The 20,088-nt window shown below is 32.2% G+C and overlaps 1 protein-coding gene across 2 annotated transcripts in view; it reads left to right on the top strand.

Moving 5' to 3' along the window:
- The window catches only part of CEP290 (centrosomal protein 290), an 85,221-nt gene that overhangs the window by 46,450 nt on the left and 18,683 nt on the right, over window positions 1-20,088 (top strand). For both annotated transcript variants that reach the window (XM_081127579.1, XM_081127578.1), the window contains 14 exons: window positions 2,147-2,258; window positions 2,899-3,354; window positions 4,150-4,314; window positions 4,882-4,989; window positions 5,200-5,334; window positions 6,513-6,779; window positions 7,380-7,487; window positions 8,105-8,304; window positions 11,292-11,505; window positions 12,478-12,615; window positions 14,137-14,358; window positions 14,700-14,822; window positions 17,377-17,522; window positions 17,872-18,027. In XM_081127579.1, coding sequence (XP_080983705.1) covers window positions 2,147-2,258; window positions 2,899-3,354; window positions 4,150-4,314; window positions 4,882-4,989; window positions 5,200-5,334; window positions 6,513-6,779; window positions 7,380-7,487; window positions 8,105-8,304; window positions 11,292-11,505; window positions 12,478-12,615; window positions 14,137-14,358; window positions 14,700-14,822; window positions 17,377-17,522; window positions 17,872-18,027 — 2,550 coding nt within the window. The remainder of the gene's footprint in view (window positions 1-2,146; window positions 2,259-2,898; window positions 3,355-4,149; window positions 4,315-4,881; window positions 4,990-5,199; window positions 5,335-6,512; window positions 6,780-7,379; window positions 7,488-8,104; window positions 8,305-11,291; window positions 11,506-12,477; window positions 12,616-14,136; window positions 14,359-14,699; window positions 14,823-17,376; window positions 17,523-17,871; window positions 18,028-20,088) is intronic.

The following is a 20,088-nucleotide window of genomic DNA, read 5'->3' on the forward strand; positions in this document are numbered from 1 at the left end:
ATCAACCACTGAACAACGCCAGCTAGGCGATACTGGTTTCTTTTTAGAAGAACATGGTTAAATAATATGAACTAGATTGATTTTTTTTTTTAAATTCTCACCAGAGGATATTTTTTCCATTGATTTCTAGAGAGAGTGGAAGAGAGAGGGGGGAGAGACAGAGAGAGAGAGAGAGAACATCGACATGAGAGAGACACATCGATTAGTTGCTTCCTGTACATGCCCTGATGAAGATGGGGAGCCTGCAACTGAGGTACATGCCCTTGAGCAGGAATCAAATCTGGGACCCTTTGGTTCGAGGGCCAATGCCCTAACCACTGAATCAAACCGGCCAGGGCTGAGCTAGGTTGATTTTTAACAGGTATAAATAGTAATATTGAAGAGGAATTCACTTCTCAAGATTGACAGATTTTCAGAATCCAGGAATAGTATTGTAGAAGGAGCTGAACTGGAAGTCAAGACCTTATGAGATCTAGTTCTTTTACATAGTAAACACTCTTTGGAGGGAAGGACCATTTATTTAAACTTAAGTTTGTTCACTTTATTAAGGCAGAAATAGTACCTCTTTCTACCTGTTTAGAAGGTTGCTATAAAAGTATAATGAAGCATTCAGATTTTGATTCAGTTTTGGATATATACTCTGTATACTGCGTTAGGTATTAAACATGTATTAACTCATACAATTACACTTACTAATCCTGAAATTACAGTATTATTTTTATTTTACTTGTGTAAACAGTTTATTTGCTTAGCACAAAAATATATGTAAGGTATAAATATTATGTTCCAGGTAGATGTGTATTCATTCTCCTTTGTAATTATGTGTTGTTTCAGTGGAAAAGTGTGAGGATCCCACTTGGGGTGGTGAACACACAATATAATAAACATGATATCTTACAGAATCGTACACCTGGATTATATATAAATTCATTAGCCATTGTCACCCCGATAAATTCAATAAAAAATAAAAATTAAAAATAAATAAATAAATAGTGTGAGGACCCCTGAGCTATCTATCAAGTACAAATAATAGTAAAAAGGGTCTTAGGGCCTTCCCATAGTTATAACTATTTTCTGGATCTTTGATGTCCTTTTGAGTATATCAGTCATTTCCAGCCATTTTCACTGTGAAGGACTCCTTGTTTTTATTCTTCCTCTCACCTCATGGACCTCATCTTTTGAAATAAACTAAGTTATATTATTCATTTTATTACATTTTAATTAATCAAAACTTAGAGAACTGTCAATGAGAGCTTCTAATCAACATGAGGAAACCTAACTTTTCTGTCGCACTGAAAAAAAATTATTCCAACCTAGAGTAAAATGCGTTTTACTTTACCTGTGTAATCTTATCACAGTCATATAGGAAACTTAATAAATTACCATCAAGACCCCCCTTTTATTGTAAAAATATAATTCCTTTCACATTTCTGATAAATCAAAACATACATTAATACACCTAGAGAACGTAGGAATTTTAAATTTCTGTATTTTTTTTCTATTTTAATCCTCATTCAAGGACATGGTTAGAGGGAGGAAGAGAGAGAGAGAGGGAGAGAGAAATATCCATCAGTTGCCTTCAGTACACACCCTGATCGGGGATCAAACCCACAACCGAGGCATGTGCCTTCACCAGGAATCGAACTGGCAACATTTTGTTGCAAGGAATGAAGCTTCAAACAACTGAGCCATTCTGGGTGGGCAATTTTTGTATTCTTAATGTACAACTATATCAAATAAAGCAACTTAATACTTTATTCTAGTTATGCCAAACTATGACAATAAGTGTCTTATGACAAAAATGTGGGAGAGGAGTACTTTGGCCACATGCATTTGGAAAATGCTATATATGTATAGTTTCAAATAATATTTCACTTTAAAATTTCTCAGATCACTTAATATGATACTATGTATTACGAATTTTCAAGGGGGAGGGATGTTGGGAATGAAGTTTTTTCATAAAACACATGCTATACTCTCATGACATTACATTTTAAGAAACAGTTTAGGAAACTTTGCTTTAGCATCTTATACAAAGAAGAGATGCTGGAATCTAATGGCTTTTCCAAGGTTCTGTAAATTTGAAATCCTGGTATTTATTTACTTAGAAAATGTACCTAATAGCTTCTGAAATATTACTTCCTAGACTGAGAGAGATTTCTGACATTGCCAAAAGGCAAGTTGAAATTTTGAATGCACAGCAACAGTCCAGGGAAAAGGAAGTAGAGTCCATCAGAATGCAGCTGTTAGACTATCAGGTAGGTACAGTATTGTCTCTTCTATATAGATTTTTTCTCTTTTCTAAATTCGCATTAGATATTGGGATGATTTTATAGTTTTAATTAGAGAATATATCAAATAGAAGCTCCTGTTCTTGTTAATTGTAACCTGATTAGGTTACAATTTAATTTGAAATACCATTCATAATACAGAAAAGCATCTAAATGCCTATAAATGCATCGTGCTGACTGCTGATCAGAGTTAAGACAGTAAGGAAACATAGTAAGTCTTTCATAACAGTATTTTCTTTTGTAGATTTATGTAGCTTTTCACATATTCTCACATTATGTTCTTTTAGAATTAAAAAGTCACATTGTCTATTAGTATTATACCATTTTATTGTTTACATATGGAAGTTAAAAGAACACACCATAATATTCCAGCTGTTACTTAGCCAGATGCCAGATTTGGATTTTACATGTTTAATTTTGGCTTTTTTGGTGTCGAGGTTCTTTTTACAGTTTTTTTTGTAATTTGTATTAAAGCAGGGTTAGATTTTTGTAGGATCTCATGTAGCACACTTTTAAATTTTATTTAGTAAATTATGATATTAAATCCATGATCACTTTCATTGGAAAACTTGAAACTTACTACAAATATATGTATTTTTTATATTAGGCACAGTCGGATGAAAAGGCACTAATCGCCAAGTTGCACCAACACATTGTCTCTCTTCAAATTAGTGAGGTTACTGCTCTTGGAAAGTTGGAGTCTCTTACATCGAAACTGCAGAAGATGGAGGCCTATAATTTGCGCTTAGAACAGAAACTTGATGAAAAAGAACAGGCTCTCTATTATGCCCGTTTGGAGGGGAGAAACAGAGCAAAACATCTGCGCCAAACAATTCAGTCCCTACGACGCCAGTTCAGTGGAGCTTTGCCCTTGGCACAGCAGGAGAAGTTCTCCAAAACAATGATTCAATTACAGAATGACAAACTGAAGATAATGCAAGAAATGAAAAATTCTCTCCAAGAACACAGAAATATGGAGAACAAAACAATGGAGATGGAATTAAAGTTACAGGGGCTAGAAGAGTTAGTAAGCACTTTAAAGGATGCCAGGGGAGCCCAAAAGGTAAAACGTTCATTTTTAACTTCTTTATTTCCAGAAGAGTTATGTAATTTTAAGTTCTTAATATGTGCCTATATGAAAAATGTTTACTATATGACCAAAATTCTAATTTATTAATTTAGATTTTATAAATTAGAGGTTTTGCCAATATGAATGCCTGTTTATAAAAATAAAATGAGACTCTTCGAAGCAGTGGTTTTAGTAGAAATGCTTAGATTTTAAAATACCAAAGAATTTAAATACTCTAGAAAAGTTTATATATATTAATTAAATACTAATTATAATTATTTTTAAACATTATAATGGTTATCAGATGAATTCTACTCTTTGTAATCACTATTTGTTTGGAATTTACAAGTAGTAGGCCCACTTTTATTTTTAATATAATTTTGTTTTTACCTTTATTTGAAGAAATGAAATGAAAAATAATTATCTTACAACTAAATATTTTCTTTAGGCTAGGAATATTTATGATTTTCATTTTGGAAAGTAAAACCAATGTTTCAATTAAATACTTACAGTAAGTACCCAATAAATATATGAAAGTAAATGAATGAATGAGAGCAGATGTTAGTGATATCCACCCAAACATAATTTGAAGAATGTTTTATGTTAATATGCCACATATTTTTATAAAATTCTATGGGAAGTCTAAATAAACTGCCATGTGGCTCAACAAAGGGTAATTTTACATTTTATTTTATTATAGTATCCATTGAAATCATTAGGATTATGGAGAAATAATATTATTTGCTTATATGTCATTTACATTTGTATATATAACTCATGAATCTTTAGGTAATCAGTTGGCATATGAAAATAGAAGAACTCCGTCTTCAAGAGCTTAAACTAAATCGAGAATTAGTCAAGGATAAAGAAGAAATAAAATATTTGAATAATATAATTTCTGAATATGAGCATACAATCAGCAATCTGGAGGAAGAAATTGTACAGCAGAACAAGGTTTCATTTTATATTTATTTTGATGTTTTGTTGCTAAGATTTTAAACTTAAGAACATTGTATGAGTGACTACATCACTCTCCTAACTTGAATTTAGCTTCCATTATTGTGGTATAAAATACTCCGTTTTTTATTTTCTAAACCATTATAAAAATGCATATTTACTTATTTATGTTGAAATAGTCTTAAACTTAAAAAGGAACAATACATAGGCACATTTATCCCTCCTTTTCATTGGTAAATATATAAGCTCCATGACGAAAAGGACTTGGTTTTGTTCCCTGTTATGCTTGCATTGCCTAGAATAGTGCTTGGCATATAATACATCATTAAGTATGTTTTGGATGGATGGATGGATGGATGGATGGATGGGACTCCATATCTGCCTATCTCTGTGATCTTAGGCAAGTTACATTACCTCTTTGAGTTTGCTTCCTTTTGCCATAAAATAATAATAGTGATCTCAAATGGTTATTGTGAGAATTAAATAAGAAAGTGTATGTAAAATTCCTGATATTTGCTTGGTGAGTGTCTCTAAGTGTGTCTGACACAAACTGTCTTTTTTCAGTTTCATGAAGAAAGGGAAATGGCCTGGGATCAAAGAGAAGTTGAGCTGGAACGTCAACTAGACATTTTTGACCATCAGCAAAATGAAATACTAAATGCAGCACAAAAGGTATGATTAATCCTATTTGCTACTCTGTAGCATGGCCTATAGTGTTAGCCAATTGAAATGTTTTCTAAAGTCAGGTGGAATTTTAGTTTATGTTATCTTTTTATATTTTAAATAGAAGGGGACTTTACCATGTCTTATCATATAGTTGTAAAAATTAATATTATTTCCCTCAGTGCTACAACTGGTTTTTTTTAATGCTATTTTTAATAGTTTGAAGAAGTTACAGGATCAGTTCCAGACCCGAGTTTGCCCCTTCCAAATCAACTTGAGATTGCTCTAAGAAAAATTAAGGAGAATGTTCGAATAATTCTAGAAACACGGGCAACTTGCAAATCACTAGAAGAGGTAATTAGAAAAATTTGCATTTTGGGTATGTGGAATTTTCTAAATATGTAATATTTTTTAATGAGGACGATGTGTAGAATGATGAATCTGTTGCTAATTCCATTCTCCTTTTCTATTCTCCCATAATGCTTCTAATAACCAGTAAAGAATAACAGATATGGATAATTTGAATTCATTATTCATTTAATCATTACTTGTTACTTTTGGGCACACTGATCAGTAGTAGTGAAACAAAAAGGACATTTGATTGTGGTTTGTAGTTTTATGAGCAGTATATTACCTTCTTTTCAACCTCCTTTATTTATTTTTTTATTTGAAGTACATGTTGTATACTCTGAATCAATTTCAATTAATTCCTTTTGTGGGTGGTTAAAAGGTTTGAAGGAGAGCTAGAAATCACTTCTTTCTTTAATCTAGGCCTTAAGAGGATCAAATTTTTTTTTATTAAATTATGTAGAAAATAATATAAAATGAATATGATTTTCATTTTAGTTTACATCTAAACGTATAATTTTAAGTACATTTTAAAATAATTTTTAAAAAATAATAATAATTTTGCTAGTAAAATTGTACATTTTTAGTCAATTGAGGAAACTTAGATTTTCTTTAGTAATTGTAAGATTTGTCATTTATGTTAATTGCCACAGAGTTACTTCATTTAAAATATTTGTCTTAATCCTGTTGAAGAATCAACACTTTTTTTCTGTTTTGTTTTCATAAACTGCAGATTTTATAATAGCAATTTATTATAAAATTGACTTGAGCCAGTAAAGTTCCAAGTTTTATACCCAGCTGATTTACTCTTCTAGTTCTCTGGTAGTCAATGGACTGAAATAAGAGGAACAATTTATTACATTTTCTTTCTAAATTTGCACCACCACACATTTCTAGTTCTAAAACTACAAGATCTAAATAAAGTACCTTAAATTTCATTTTCTTCATAACAAAGTTTCTAACACATGGGATAGTCTTACAAATAAAATATGCATACAGATAACTTAGCTGTCACATAGAAATATAATCAGTTTAACCTTATTTAATATCTTTGGCTATTATAAATATGTTGTGAAAAATAAAAGGAAACCTCATTTTGAATTTATGACTAATCTAAAATTCATATGAAACATTTTTAAAAGAAAAATGTACTTTAATAATTCGTTATGATTTGATCTTTGCAGAAGCTAAAAGAAAAAGAATCTGCTTTACGGTTAGCAGAGCAAAATATTCTTTCAAGAGACAAAGTAATCAATGAACTGAGGCTTCGTTTACCTGCCACTGCAGAACGAGAAAAGCTCATAGCCGAACTAGGCAGAAAAGAGGTAGAACCACAGTCATATCACACACTGAAAATTGCTCACCAGACCATTGCAAACATGCAAGCAAGGTTAAATCAAAAGGAAGAAGTATTAAAGAAGTATCAGCGTCTTCTGGAAAAAGCCAGAGAGGTATTTTATTATTTTATGCTATTTTATTATCATCTTTTTTAGTTAAATGCAAGGATTATTCTGCCCTGAAGTAGTAGTTCATTTCTTGCTTTTCAAATGATTCTATTTAGGAATTATTACTTTCACATGATTGGACTACAGATCTGTCAGTAAAACTGGCAGTTTATGTATCTTTCTCTTAGGGATTGACTAAATAAGGATGGCTGTCATGGAGAAGCCATGATATTGAAAAATGCCAGTTGAGTTTATAGGTAAAGACTGAGTCAATAAATTAGAAATCTGTCACACTATTAATAACTGAAATCAGATTTGCTAGAACCTTGGTGGTGGTGAACAGGAGAATCTGCATTTAAAAAATTTTCTAGAAACAAGTTAAAAGATGTTGGATACATATTATTCTAATATTAAGATTAAATTATGATCTAAGGCTTGGCATGTACTAGCAGAAATCCGTACTGGTGTAAATATATGCATGCAGGTATTGTTCCTTCCCTATCTCATAGGGATTTCGGAAGATTAAAGATAACAAATATTTAAGATCTTAATGTGAATTTACTTAAATCATAATTTAAGAAATAATTTTGATTTTCTGTAAAACAGGAGCAAAGAGAAATTGTTAAGAAACACGAAGAAGACCTTCATGTTCTTCATCATAAGTTAGAACTACAGGCTGATAGTTCACTCAATAAATTCAAACAAACAGCCTGGGTAAGATTCTAAGAGCTTTGTTCTATTCTTTACAGATATTTGAGACCATGTGATTGAAAATTTAGCTCTCTTTTTTTTGGGGGGTGGGGGAAATAGAAGGTACCCTACCCTATTTTTTGTTGCCAAAATAATCTAAAAACACAGCTCTGATCATTCTTCTCCCTAACTGCGGCTTATAAAATTATGTTTATATTCTTTAGCCACGTACTCAAAGCCTTCCATGATCTGGCCTCAGTCTTTTTTTTCAAATTCTCACTCTAAGTTTACCTAAATCTGATTGCCCTCTGTATGTGTGAAATGATCCATCTTTCATCTACTAACATGCATCCTTGAGCCTTAACTTGTTAATTCAATCCACGTTTCTTCTTTTTGTTTTTTGCTTTTTTTGGTGGTGAGCGTATTACAGATGTCTTGATACTTGACTACATGTACAGACTTTTCTCTAGATACTGGGAATACAAAGAATCTGGTTTCTATTAACTGTTTTCTTTAAGCTTTCATTGCCTATTAAATTTTAGATTATATACTTTTGGTTATTTGAGGAACACATTAAAATTATGGATTAAGCATAGCATTGAGTCGTACATGTTTATAGCTAATTTATTCATATTTTATAGGATTTACTAAAACAGTCTCCTACTCCAGTTCCTACCAACAAGCATTTTATTCGTCTGGCTGAGATGGAACAGACTGTAGCAGAACAAGATGACTCTCTCTCCTCACTTTTGATAAAACTAAAAAAAGTATCTCAAGAATTAGAGAGACAAAAAGAAATCACTGAATTAAAAATCAAAGATTTTGAAAATACCAAGTTACGGTAAGCCTTAGAAATATAACAATGAGCAAATAGTAATAATGATGTAATGAAGATAAACCTGTTTTTTGTGTTGTGCATTGTTGTAAAAACTTTGTGTATATTATTTTGTTTTATCCTCAGGACTACTTATGACATAGATGATAGGCTCTCTATTTTTCACATAGGAAACTAGGCACAAGAAGGCTCAGTTACATGCCTGGGAGGAAGTGGGAAAGTCACAATTTGAATCTAGTCAGTCTAGATTCAAGCACCAACCCAGAATCTTGTTTTTAACCTTTAAGCTTCTGTTTTGTTATCTGTAATGTGGAAATGACAATACTTACCCTGAAGAACAAAATAGGTCCAGAGACATAGAAGCATGGAACAGACTGATGAATCTCAGTGGGAAGGCAGGGGTGGGGGAGTGGGTGGGAAGAGATCAATCAAAGAACTTCTATGCATCTATGCATAACCCATGGACACAGACAAGAGTGTGGTGAAGGCCTTGGGGGAGTGGATGTGGGGTGGAGGGATCATTGGGGAAAAATAAGGGGGATATCTGTAATACTTTCAACAATAAAGATAAATTAAAAACAAAACAAAAACTTACCCTGGCTCTTTCAGGGTGGTTATTTGAAGGCCAGATGCTCTTGTATATGAAAGTAATTTGAAAATTGTAAAGTAACAAATAAAAAAAACCTTTTGTTCATACACCTATAACAGTTTCTGGCACACAACAAAGATTCAGTAAATATTTGTTGCATGAAAAATTAACTATTTTTTTATTATTATAGAGGATTCACAGCATTCATTCTCTGTATTAGAGATTTTAGACATTGCTCAATCCATTTATCAGAATATAGATTTTTAAACCTAAAATATGTTTATAGTTATGTATTTTATAATCATTATAGAACTATCTCTCTGCACCTCGATTTCTGATCTGAAAAAAAGAGAAAGCTGAACTACTGGACTTATAATTGCATTCCAGCTCTGAAACTCATATTAAAACCTTTGCTTCTTGACTCACTTATCCAAGATACCTCTGACAAAATTAACACTACTTTTGCTTTATTAAGAAGCTGCCACTTTAAAGGGATTATTTTTTAAAAAAGAATTAGCAATAGCATATGGTGTCTTTTAAGTCTAATCTCCCCCATTCTATTAAATGTTATACATGAGATGTTATTTTGATAAAGTAAGTCTCTGTCATGTTTTAGAGTATAAAATTGCTTCTGCTTTTGAATCTAATCTCTGGATATAGAAAATAATCATATTTTGAAATTATCTTGTATATGTAATTGTTTTTTGCTACTTGAAATACTTGAGTAGTTGTTTTATACTTTACCATGTCATTTTAGTCGAAAATTATACTTTTATTATCTGTGTGCAAATTGGTATTATTGACGGAGAACATCCAAGCCTATAGGAAAATTTTATGATTTTATTAGAGTTTAATTTGAGCCAAACAGAAATACACCTGGAAGCAAGATCTCTACAGACAAAAAAGTGCTTCCCAGAATGACAGTTTGTAGTTTCTTTTTTGCATTTGGAATTAAGGAAGGAACAGCAAGGAAGATTACATGAAGGTGGGAGAAAGCAAAGCATGGATTGGATTATAGAATAATTAACAAGATTAGACTCCTCTTCCAGGGGTCTAAAAAAGAGGCATTTCAAAGGTGTGTTAACCTAGAAGTACAAAAACAATGGACAGGGCTTGCTTAAGTCAAAGATAAACCTTTTACTGAAGAAGTTAAAGCCTGGGGCATGACTATCCTCCATGACTTGCTCAATTAGGAATTTATAATCAGATCACCCTGAGGTTACTTTCAGTTAGATTTATTACAGTAACTCTTTTTTGTCCATATTTTAATGTATCTTAAAAATTTATAGAAAGTTATAGATCTTTGTGTTTTCTTTAGTAAAACCTTATATTTTCACAATTTTATGATTAAAGTGACAAGTTTTTTGTTGGAATGCAATTATAAGTCAGGTAGTTCAGCTTTCTCTTTTTGTCAGATCAGAAATCAAGGTGCAGAGAGATAGTTCTATAATGATTATAAAATGCATAACTATAAACATTTTAGGTTTAAAAATCTATTTTCGGATATACTGATTAAGCAATGTTTAAAATCTCAGAATGTTTAACAAACTTGTTCATAGTTTAATAAAATGTTCTCTTTTGTCAGAGTTTAATAATTTGAGTCTCCATATTGCTGACCTTACTAATGCACTGTCTAAATGCAAAGTGAATTGTATATAATTTAGTGTATAGACTTAATGATGAATGAACAATAGGATTAATCACATTAAGTCTGCTGATAGCATTTACTTCCGTATCTATAGATAGAGATAATAGTTATAGATGTAACTCTAGTGACTTTGGAACCATAAACAAATTAATAATACATGCAATTTCTGTGAAAGTTTACATTTTGTCTTTGCAACATGACAGTATAGGGCAGTGGTTCTCAACTGAGGTAATTATGCTGTCTTCCTTCCTCCTGGGGACACTTGGTAATGTCTGGAGACATTTTCGATAGTCACAACTAGGAGGTACTACTGGCATCTAGTGTGTAGAAGCAAGGGATGCTACTAAACATCTTACACTGCACAGGACAGTTCACTCCTTGCCCCCCAATAAAGAATTATTCAGTCAAATAGTCAATAATGCTGCGATTGAGAAATCCTCTTAAGAGGAAAGTCACATCTTGGACACATAGTGTTTAAAGTTCTGTTTGTTCACTGTATTATTTGTCTAGAGCCACAAAATTGCTTGATGTAATCATTACCAAAAATAGTAGACAGAAACTAGAAAGAAAAAGTATGTTAAATTTAAGAGTAATTAAGTGGAATAAAGCATTGTATTTATTTGGGATTTGGATCAAGACTTAGGTTGTAAGAATACTTAGGACCAAACATTTGCTCTTTACATAAAATTTGTATCAATCAAGGTGTTAATTATTGCAGCAACCACTCTACTAAATATATATGCTTGCTTATATTAGGCTCCAAGAAAACCATGCACATGAAGTGAAAAAGGTGAAAGCAGAAGTAGAGGATTTAAGGTGCCGTCTGGCCCAGTCACAAAATGAGTCACAGAGTTTAAAATCCGAACTTCAGGCTCAAAAAGAAGCCAATTCCAGAGCTCCAACAACAACAATGAAAAATCTAGTGGAAAGGTTAAAGAGCCAATTAGTCCTTAAAGAGAAACAACAAAAAGTAAGTAACAACAGAAAATTGTCAACATTCAGGAAAAAATGTGGTGATTGCTTTGAGAGTAAACCTGTAAAAGATGATAGAATCCCCCCCCCCCCCAATCTGGAGCACGCGCATGCATAAGGAAGAATAGGAGTTTCATTTTATGCTGTTAAGTAGGGTTTTTAAAGATAATTCTTTTAAATGGCCTTTTGGTGGTGTTTTTAAATATGGATATAACCCAGTTTATCTTTTTATGTTGTCATCGATCTGATTTGAGGGTTTTCTGTAGGAAATAAGAGGAAATCTTACTCCATTATTTCCTTTCCTTTTCTATTGGGATTTTATGCTACTCTGAGGCTATTTTGAACAATTTGAATAATTGAACAATTTTGAAAAATTTGGGGATTAAGAGGGAGATATGACAGTGAATAGGAAAGGATAAAGAAGGTCACAGATACTTTTATGAGAAGTTGGTCAGTGGATTATCTGATTTATTAATTTTTTAAATTTATCAGATTTGATATACTCAATTGTTATAGAAATTTCTGTTGTTTTTCTGCGCTAGCTTTTGAAATTTATTGGCAAATTTTAAGCCTTTTTTAATCTTGTAACTTTCCTAATGTACTTAAAGTCAATTAATTTCATATGGATGTTTGTCTTGAGTAATTTGGATAAATACCTAAACTTGGATATTTGAAAACAAAACATACCTGGTTTTGTAATACAATTTGCCCTATTTAATGCTGGATTCCCAAAATTATTAATGTCAAGATTTGAACTCTCATATTCAATTTGGAAAGAATTGAATTCAGTTACTAAAGGAAATTCATTTGCATAAGTTGGGTTGTTAGTTTGTGAATTATGTTTGATTAAATATATGGTATTTTAGGAAAATAGTTGAAGTAATGAAGCCTATTTATCTTTAGTATTGCATATTGTTCATATAAAATATCAGATTTTCAAAAAAAGTTATATGCCTGTTGTGATTTTTAGGCACTTAGTCGAGCACTTTTGGAACTAAGGGCAGAAATGACAGCAGCAGCTGAAGAACGTATTATTTCTGCAACTTCTCAGAAAGAGGCAAACCTCAATGTTCAACAGATTGTTGATCGACATACTAAAGAGCTAAAGGTGAACATCAACACATTTATTAATATGAAAAAATTCATGATAATTCCATTGGAAGAGAATCCGCTTTTTTTTTTTTTTTTTTTTTTAATAATAAGTATCTTTATTGTACTTATGCACTGATTGTCATCTTGGAATTAGCAAAGAATAGGCCATTATAAGCTACTCTTCCTAATAGAATTAAATTTTTAAAAAATTTACATATAATTTTTATTCCTATATTGATAAGTGAGATAAGTGTATATATTTTTGTTTTCTTTCTTTTACCATATCAGCATTTTCTCTCTAGCTTTTGCTAGTTTATAATGAGTAAATTAGCTTTCTTTTTTTATCCGCTGAAATAGTATATGAAAATCATGTAGTCCTTGACATTTAATCTATAGAACTGCCTGGTTCTGAAAACTTTTTTTGAAGTTATTTATTATTTTTTTGGCAATGTATTTTATTATTTTCTTACCTGATCATTAGGTTTGGTCATTTAAACTGTTTTCCCCAAAATATATATTTTTCATAATGATTTTTAAATTTCTTTACAGAAAGATTCATATACTATATTCTGAGTAAAGTGAAAAATCTTTTTATATGTTGTTTTTGTTTATAATTTTGACTTGTCTTGGTTTATATGTATATGCACTTCAGTACCATTTAACTGGTATAAGGACTGGATTTCACTCAGATTTTAAAAATCTTCCATTGCACCTATCAAGATTATGAGTATAATTGGCAGTAAAAATCCATTAGATAATAAATACAGAAGCAGGAATAACCCTCTGTTGATGGTCTTCTTTAATACCTTTCTCTTTGTCTGAAACATCTTCTCTGAATTCTTCACATTCAACTCCTTTTTCTTGAAGCCTTTTCTGACTTCTCTGGGAAATTTATGTTTTTCTCCTAACTGCATTGTAATACTACTAATTTGCTATTATTGTTATTAGCAATACTTTTGGCCTCTGGTAATTTATTCAACAAAACATTTTAAGAACCAGTATTTCTATCACTGTTACTGTATAGGACAGCTAGGAACTCCTTTCTATATATACTTTCTTATGTATACTTACGTCTGTTATTGCCAGTAGTTACCCTTTTCATGTCTTGTCTTTAGAAAGTAGATTAGAAACTACTTCAAGTCAGAGATTTTGTTTATACTACTCTTAATGTTTCAGTGTTTAAAACATTGCTGTGTCCATTGATATATACATGTTTCTTTAATAAATTAGTTCAGCCACAATGAAACATTTGCTTATTTGATAAAATTTTGGTTCTAGGTGTTTGTTGAAGATGAATTGCTTTAGATTGTTTCTTCATGTTTTGTTTTATATATTTTCTCTCAAAGTACACTTGGTTCATTGGAAATGAAGACGGAAAAATCTATGTAGTTTATGGATTTCCCCCCATGTATACTTAAACATATAGAATGCAACTTTCTTTTTAAATATTAATGGTATACTTTCATATTATATTGCTTTTATCATTGATAGTTGGTGAAAATTCATGAAATAATCCTTTCTTTGCCTTATATATTAGTCACAAATAGAAGATTTAAGTGAAAATCTTTTAAAATTGAAAGAAGCTCTTAAAACAAGTAAAAACAGAGAAAATTCACTAACTGATAATTTGAATGACTTAACTAATGAACTACAAAAAAACCAAAAAGCCTATAATAAAGTGCTTAGAGAGAAAGATGGACTTGAACAAGAGAATGATGAACTGAAAAGGCAAATAAAAAGACTAACCAGTGGATTACAGGTAATTTTATACTTAAGTGTGATAATATCTTTGATTTATAATATGTAGGTAGCAGTTGATTCCCACTTTTTAATTTTATATATAATATTTCCTAGAACTAGCCTGCATATCACCTTGATTAATATAGCTAATTCTTTCAGTGACCTCCACTGTATTTATAATCTTAGAGTAGTATCTCTTATTAAAATGCAGAAATAGATACCAATAGATATATCATTAGTGCCATTTAGAATGTTTGGTAAACCAGAGTCTCAGAAAATTTATGTAGTTGGAATATTTGATCTGTATTTTGTTTGATACTTTTTTACTTATAAAATGTTAAAATGCATATTATTTTTCAGGGCAAAACTCTGATAGATAATAAACAAAGTTTAATTGAAGAACAGCAAAGGAGAATTAAAAAGCTAGAAAGCCAACTAGAAAGAAAAGTGGATGAGGCAGATATAAAGCCTATGAAAGAAAAGGTATGTGAAGAAACATACTGATATGTCTAAGGTGGTGAAAGACTAAGTTAAATATGTAATTAATGAATAGCTAATATACTATATTAATTTGAGGACCTAATATATACTATAAGTGATACTGAGTAGTGTGGAGAAGTCCAAGCCAAGTGTACTTGAGACTCCTACAATGAAACTCTAACTTGGAGATTACTACATCACGAGTCCGTGTCATCTTCTGATACTATAATACATCCAAAATCTCTGCACACTTTGCATGTCCAGCTGTATTTATCACTTCTCTCTATGTAATTGTTTATTGGTGATTTGACCTTTGGGGAAAAAAGCTGGGCATTTTTACTCTTCTGCCTTGACCCAGACGTGTCCTTTTATCCTTCAGGAGGCAGGACTGTTATTTCAGGGGAAACAGTGTGACTTGGAATATAGTAAATATTTACAGGAATATTACAATCGCCAACCCTCTCATAAATTGATTCTGTAATGTGAGGAAAATTGCCTAAAATTCTCTTACAAGTTAAGTAGCAAACTATTTTATAATAAAAATTACTGATAGGGCCCTGGCAAGGTGGCTCAGTTGGTTGGAGCGTCGTCCCATGCACTGAAGGGTTGCAGGTTCGGTTCCCTGTCAGGCACATGCCTAGGTGTCAGGTTCGAACCCTGGTAGGGGCATATACGGGAGGCAACCAATTGATATTTCTCACATTGATCTCTCTCTCTCTTTCTCTCTCTCTCTCTCGCTCTCTGCCCCCTTCCCCTCTCCAAAATCAGTAAACATGTCCTTGGGTGACAATTTTAAAAAAAAATTACTGATAGAAATAACCCAAAGAAAAACTAAAATTGGCTAAAATACATAAACTGAAGACATATCTTTTTGGTAGCATTGAAAATATCAAAAGTGACCTGGGAAATACTGGTGCTTGGTGTTTGCCCCTGAAGAAAATCACAGTGGAGGAACTATGGTTAGGAAGAATTTACCTACATATCTTATGCCCCCAACTAATATTTATATTTTGGAAGTACACAGAATTCCTTGTTATATTTTAGTAAAAAAGAAGTTAATGACTATCAAACACTTAGTGAAATTTTTACATTTTTTTTAAAGGATACTTTTTAGCTGAACTAAGTAAAAAAGATAAAAACTTAGCCAGTATGAGAAAAGTTAGTTTTGAGAGGGCAATTTACCTTAGGCACTTGATTTTAAACCAGGTGTTTGACTTAAAGTCATGGTTGTTAATCCTTCCAGCCCCAACATTCTTTTTATAGTAAACACAGTGTTTCATAATGTCCCCTTTACTATTCCAACTGAAATTCCTGGTTAATATAAACCAGTACCTACATGCATAATTTCAAATTTATCATTGTAAATCCCCTAAATAAAAGATAAAGGAGAAATATAAAAAGAAAATAATTTGTGAAAATAATATATTTATATATTTTTTCATATTTCAGCATGTAACTATTGAAATTTACATGCTCTGTCATGACTACACTAGAAGACATAATGAAGTAGTCTTGTCCTTGCACCTCTAGTTTGTGTTAATGTGAATTCAGAGCTACAAATGCAGACGGATACAAACTCGTTCTATTAGCAGCTCATATTACAGTGGCTTTTCCATTTATAATTTCATTCCTAAAATGGTAAACAATTGTTGGTACAGTTTGCAGCAAATGATGTGTACAGATTTTCCTTTTATAAGGCTGTTGTATTTCCTAGAAAATTTGTTACATAGTTAAATCATTAAAAATTGCTTGGTAGAATGAAGATAAAAGTTCTTAGCTCAGACAATTGTGAACAGAATTTTTAACTATATGAATGTCCAGTAGGACATCTGAAACTTGTGCAGTTCATGGACTGTTCTGTGCTTCCCTTCGACACTTTAATCTCAGTGGTAACAAGCCATGACACCTATCTATTCCTTCCCTGTCCCCTGTCCCCTTTTTAGCACTTATCTCACTAACATAACTGGTTTTTCTTTTGTTTTTTGGGGGGTTTTTGGTCTGTATTTTGCTTCATTTCCCTAACCCATCTGCTCAACCACAGAAACTGGACTCTAATATTCATGAAGATAGATACTTTGTTTGGTTTATTTATTGCTCCTATTCTTAGGTAGTACCTGGCACTAAATAAATATTTGTTGAATCAGAAAAGTAATGTTCATTGAAGATTTGAAGGGGCCCTGATGCTAGGATATTGCTATGGGGTGACTGAATTGGGTTGGTCATTTATACATATAACAAGGCTCTTTGTTACAAGCTTACTGTAGTCATGATTGTCTATACTAAAAATCTTCATGTAAAGACTCCGTAAGGGTGTTAGCCTTAGTTCATACTGTTCCACAGAATTGTATTTGTCAAGTTATAAAATACAGAATACTTAGACTGAAGGGCAATTTTGCTAATAGCTTGGCTTACCAAAAATTGTAGAAGTTAGAACCTACTTACTTATTTTCTAGGAAGGATTGTTTTACTGTTGTTCTAGAAAGTTGTAGCTGATAACTCGTAAAATAAATTAAAAACAATATTGGTAATTTTCTTCCTCCTTTATTGTTGTTTACAGAGTGCTAGAGAAGAATTAATTAGGTGGGAAGAAGGTAAAAAATGGCAAAGCAAAATAGAGGGAATTCGAAACAAGTTAAAAGAGAAAGAGGGAGAAATCTATATTCTAACAAAGCAGTTGAATACTATGAAGGATCTTTTTGCCAAGTGAGTTTAATGTAAACTTAATTAATTATGTGTAAAGTCTTTAATTGACCTGGAAGTTACATAGTTTTATTGTACTTGATAATATAAGAAGTTCTCTAGTTTTAATTATTATTTATTATCTATTATTTACTTTTTACTTTTTATTTTCTTTCTTTAAAATGTGTTTTAAATATATTTAAACAATTTATAAATGGGATTTCCTATAATTTTAAAATAAGTTAGCTCATAGCAAATGTAGGGCAATCTGATTTTTGTATATTGGTCTTGTAATGAGTAAGCTGCAGTTTAATACATGGAACAAGCCAAACAGTGAATGGTATGTTTTCATGGTTCTTATTTAATCCTGCAGAGTTGATAAAGAGAAACTTACTTTGCAAAGGAAACTAAAAACAACCGGCATAACTGTTAATCAAGTTATGGGAGTGCAAGCTTTGGAGTCAGAAAAAGAGTTGGAAGAATTAAAAAAGAGAAATCTTGACTTAGAAAATGAGATATCATATATGAGGTAAACTATTATGTGGAAATGTATATCCATTATAATGAAGGAGACTGGTTGACCTGTAGAAACTGGTATAATATGCATGTTACATATTTTAAACTTGGGTTCTGTTGACTGGCTTTTCATGTGAGTTGGTGTACTCCTTTTTCTTTGTATGCCACATAATTTTGGATTGTATTCTTGAACTTTTGAATATGATGTTGTGAGACTCTGGATCATGGTTAAATTTTATGGAAAAATGTAGATATTTTTGTCTTAGCAGGCAATTAGTCAGGATAGGGTCAGGCCCCAAGTTCCAACCTGCTTTCTGTGGGCTCTGATTCCAATATCAGTTCCATTTCAGAGCCTTTGCAGTGCTTTCGGGGTCTGTCCTGCCTGTGGAGCTCCCAGTTGGCAGTCTGGTACATGGCCTGTCTTCTCTCTGTTAGTTCAGTTCTCAGAGTCGTTAGTGTTCTGAATAGGATCAGATCCATGCATGTACAGCTCAAGGTGAGCCCAGAAGTTCATAAACATCTTTATAGTTGTTTGAGCTCCTCCCTTTCTGCAGTCTCCCCGATACTTTCTTTTTCCCTAGGGCTTCTTTAGGTACTTCGGACCAAAACTGGCACTTTAGTTACCCTGTTATCCTGTGCACTTCAGCAATTGTGCACATTTGCAGCCAAACAAACAATAGGAGGGAGGAAAGGAGGTGAGGGGAGGTAGGGGGACTTCTTTCGCCCTACTGCCTTACCAATCACAGTTCTCTACTAATTGGAGAAGATAATTTCCCTTTCTGAAAATGCTGCCACCTATGGATTCTTACTGCTGTCTCTGCCACCACTGCCTATGGGATTGCTTGAGGGCTGAGGCATGAAAGAACAGATAGAGGAAAACATAGTGAGGGATTCTTGTACTTTTTGCTCTAGAATTTGAAGACTTCCCTAGTGTTCTCTTCCTCAGTGTTAACACTCACTTTAATGTTTCAAGCAATGTTGTGTTCAAGCCAGTACATACCAGAGGAAAAGAAAATGTAAATTTACCACCTGTTTGCTGCTACTTCAAAGTCTGGCATTTTGTCCCAATCTGTAAACTATTTAACTTTTCAAAGACTTCAAGTAAATGCTCCATGCATTTGGGAGACAAGACTGGATGTGTTTACTCCGCTGTACCTAGAACCAAAACCTTCACGGTCATTTTTTTAGTAGAACCTTTGAGATTTTCTTGTTTTGCTGTCTCTTTCCAAGCTTTATCTTCTGTTATAGTCATGGTAGTGCAAAGAAAAATAAAATCATGTCCTAACAACAGCAGTAAAACTATAATTTTGTTTCACTAATTTCTTCCAAGATGAATGTAGATTAGTTTTATGTAATTTGTTTCTTCCTCTCCTAAGTGTTGACAATCTGGAATCATGTTAAATGATCATTGTCAAAGTCCAGTACCTACTTATAATATTTGGATATGAGGATACTTACCATTCTTCAATTTATTCTACTTTTTATTAATCTTCAAAAATTACTGTTAGTATTTATTAACATATACTGTTGTGTCAGTATTAATGTAGTGTGAGCTTACGAAGTTGAACTCCTTTATAGGAACACACATGAGCTTCCAACTGACATACCAACTGCTTCCCTTCTAAGTCATTGTTTTCTTAAGGCCTTCAGAGTTTCGCTTGATAGAGAAAGAAAATGCGATTGAAGAATTCTTCTTTCTTTTGACATCTATATAGTCATCATCTGGTCCTAGCGGTGGCTTCTTCCCTCTTTTTTTTTTTTTTTTAAGTTTTTCTAGATCTGTTTATTCTCCTTTTCAGTTTTTACAGGTACCCAAATATTTTAGTTTTGAAACCTAATACTTTTGGGGGTTTAATTGATCTTTTTTCCTTAATAATGTGAATCTGTGTGTGCTGAAGTAAATGGAAAAGACTTTGTAAAAGAGATTAAACTTGTCTTATCCGCCAGCGCATGTGTAAATTTCTGAATTTTATGAATCAAATCTAGATGTTAAAGGGAGGAAGGACATTCCAAAAAAGCAGAATCCCAGCAGAGACATAGAGGCAGGGGTGAATCTTTCATGTTTGGGTAAGAG

This window comes from Miniopterus schreibersii (assembly GCF_964146895.1).
Source record: "Miniopterus schreibersii genome assembly, chromosome: 2".
NCBI classification, from domain to species: Eukaryota; Metazoa; Chordata; class Mammalia; order Chiroptera; family Miniopteridae; genus Miniopterus; species Miniopterus schreibersii.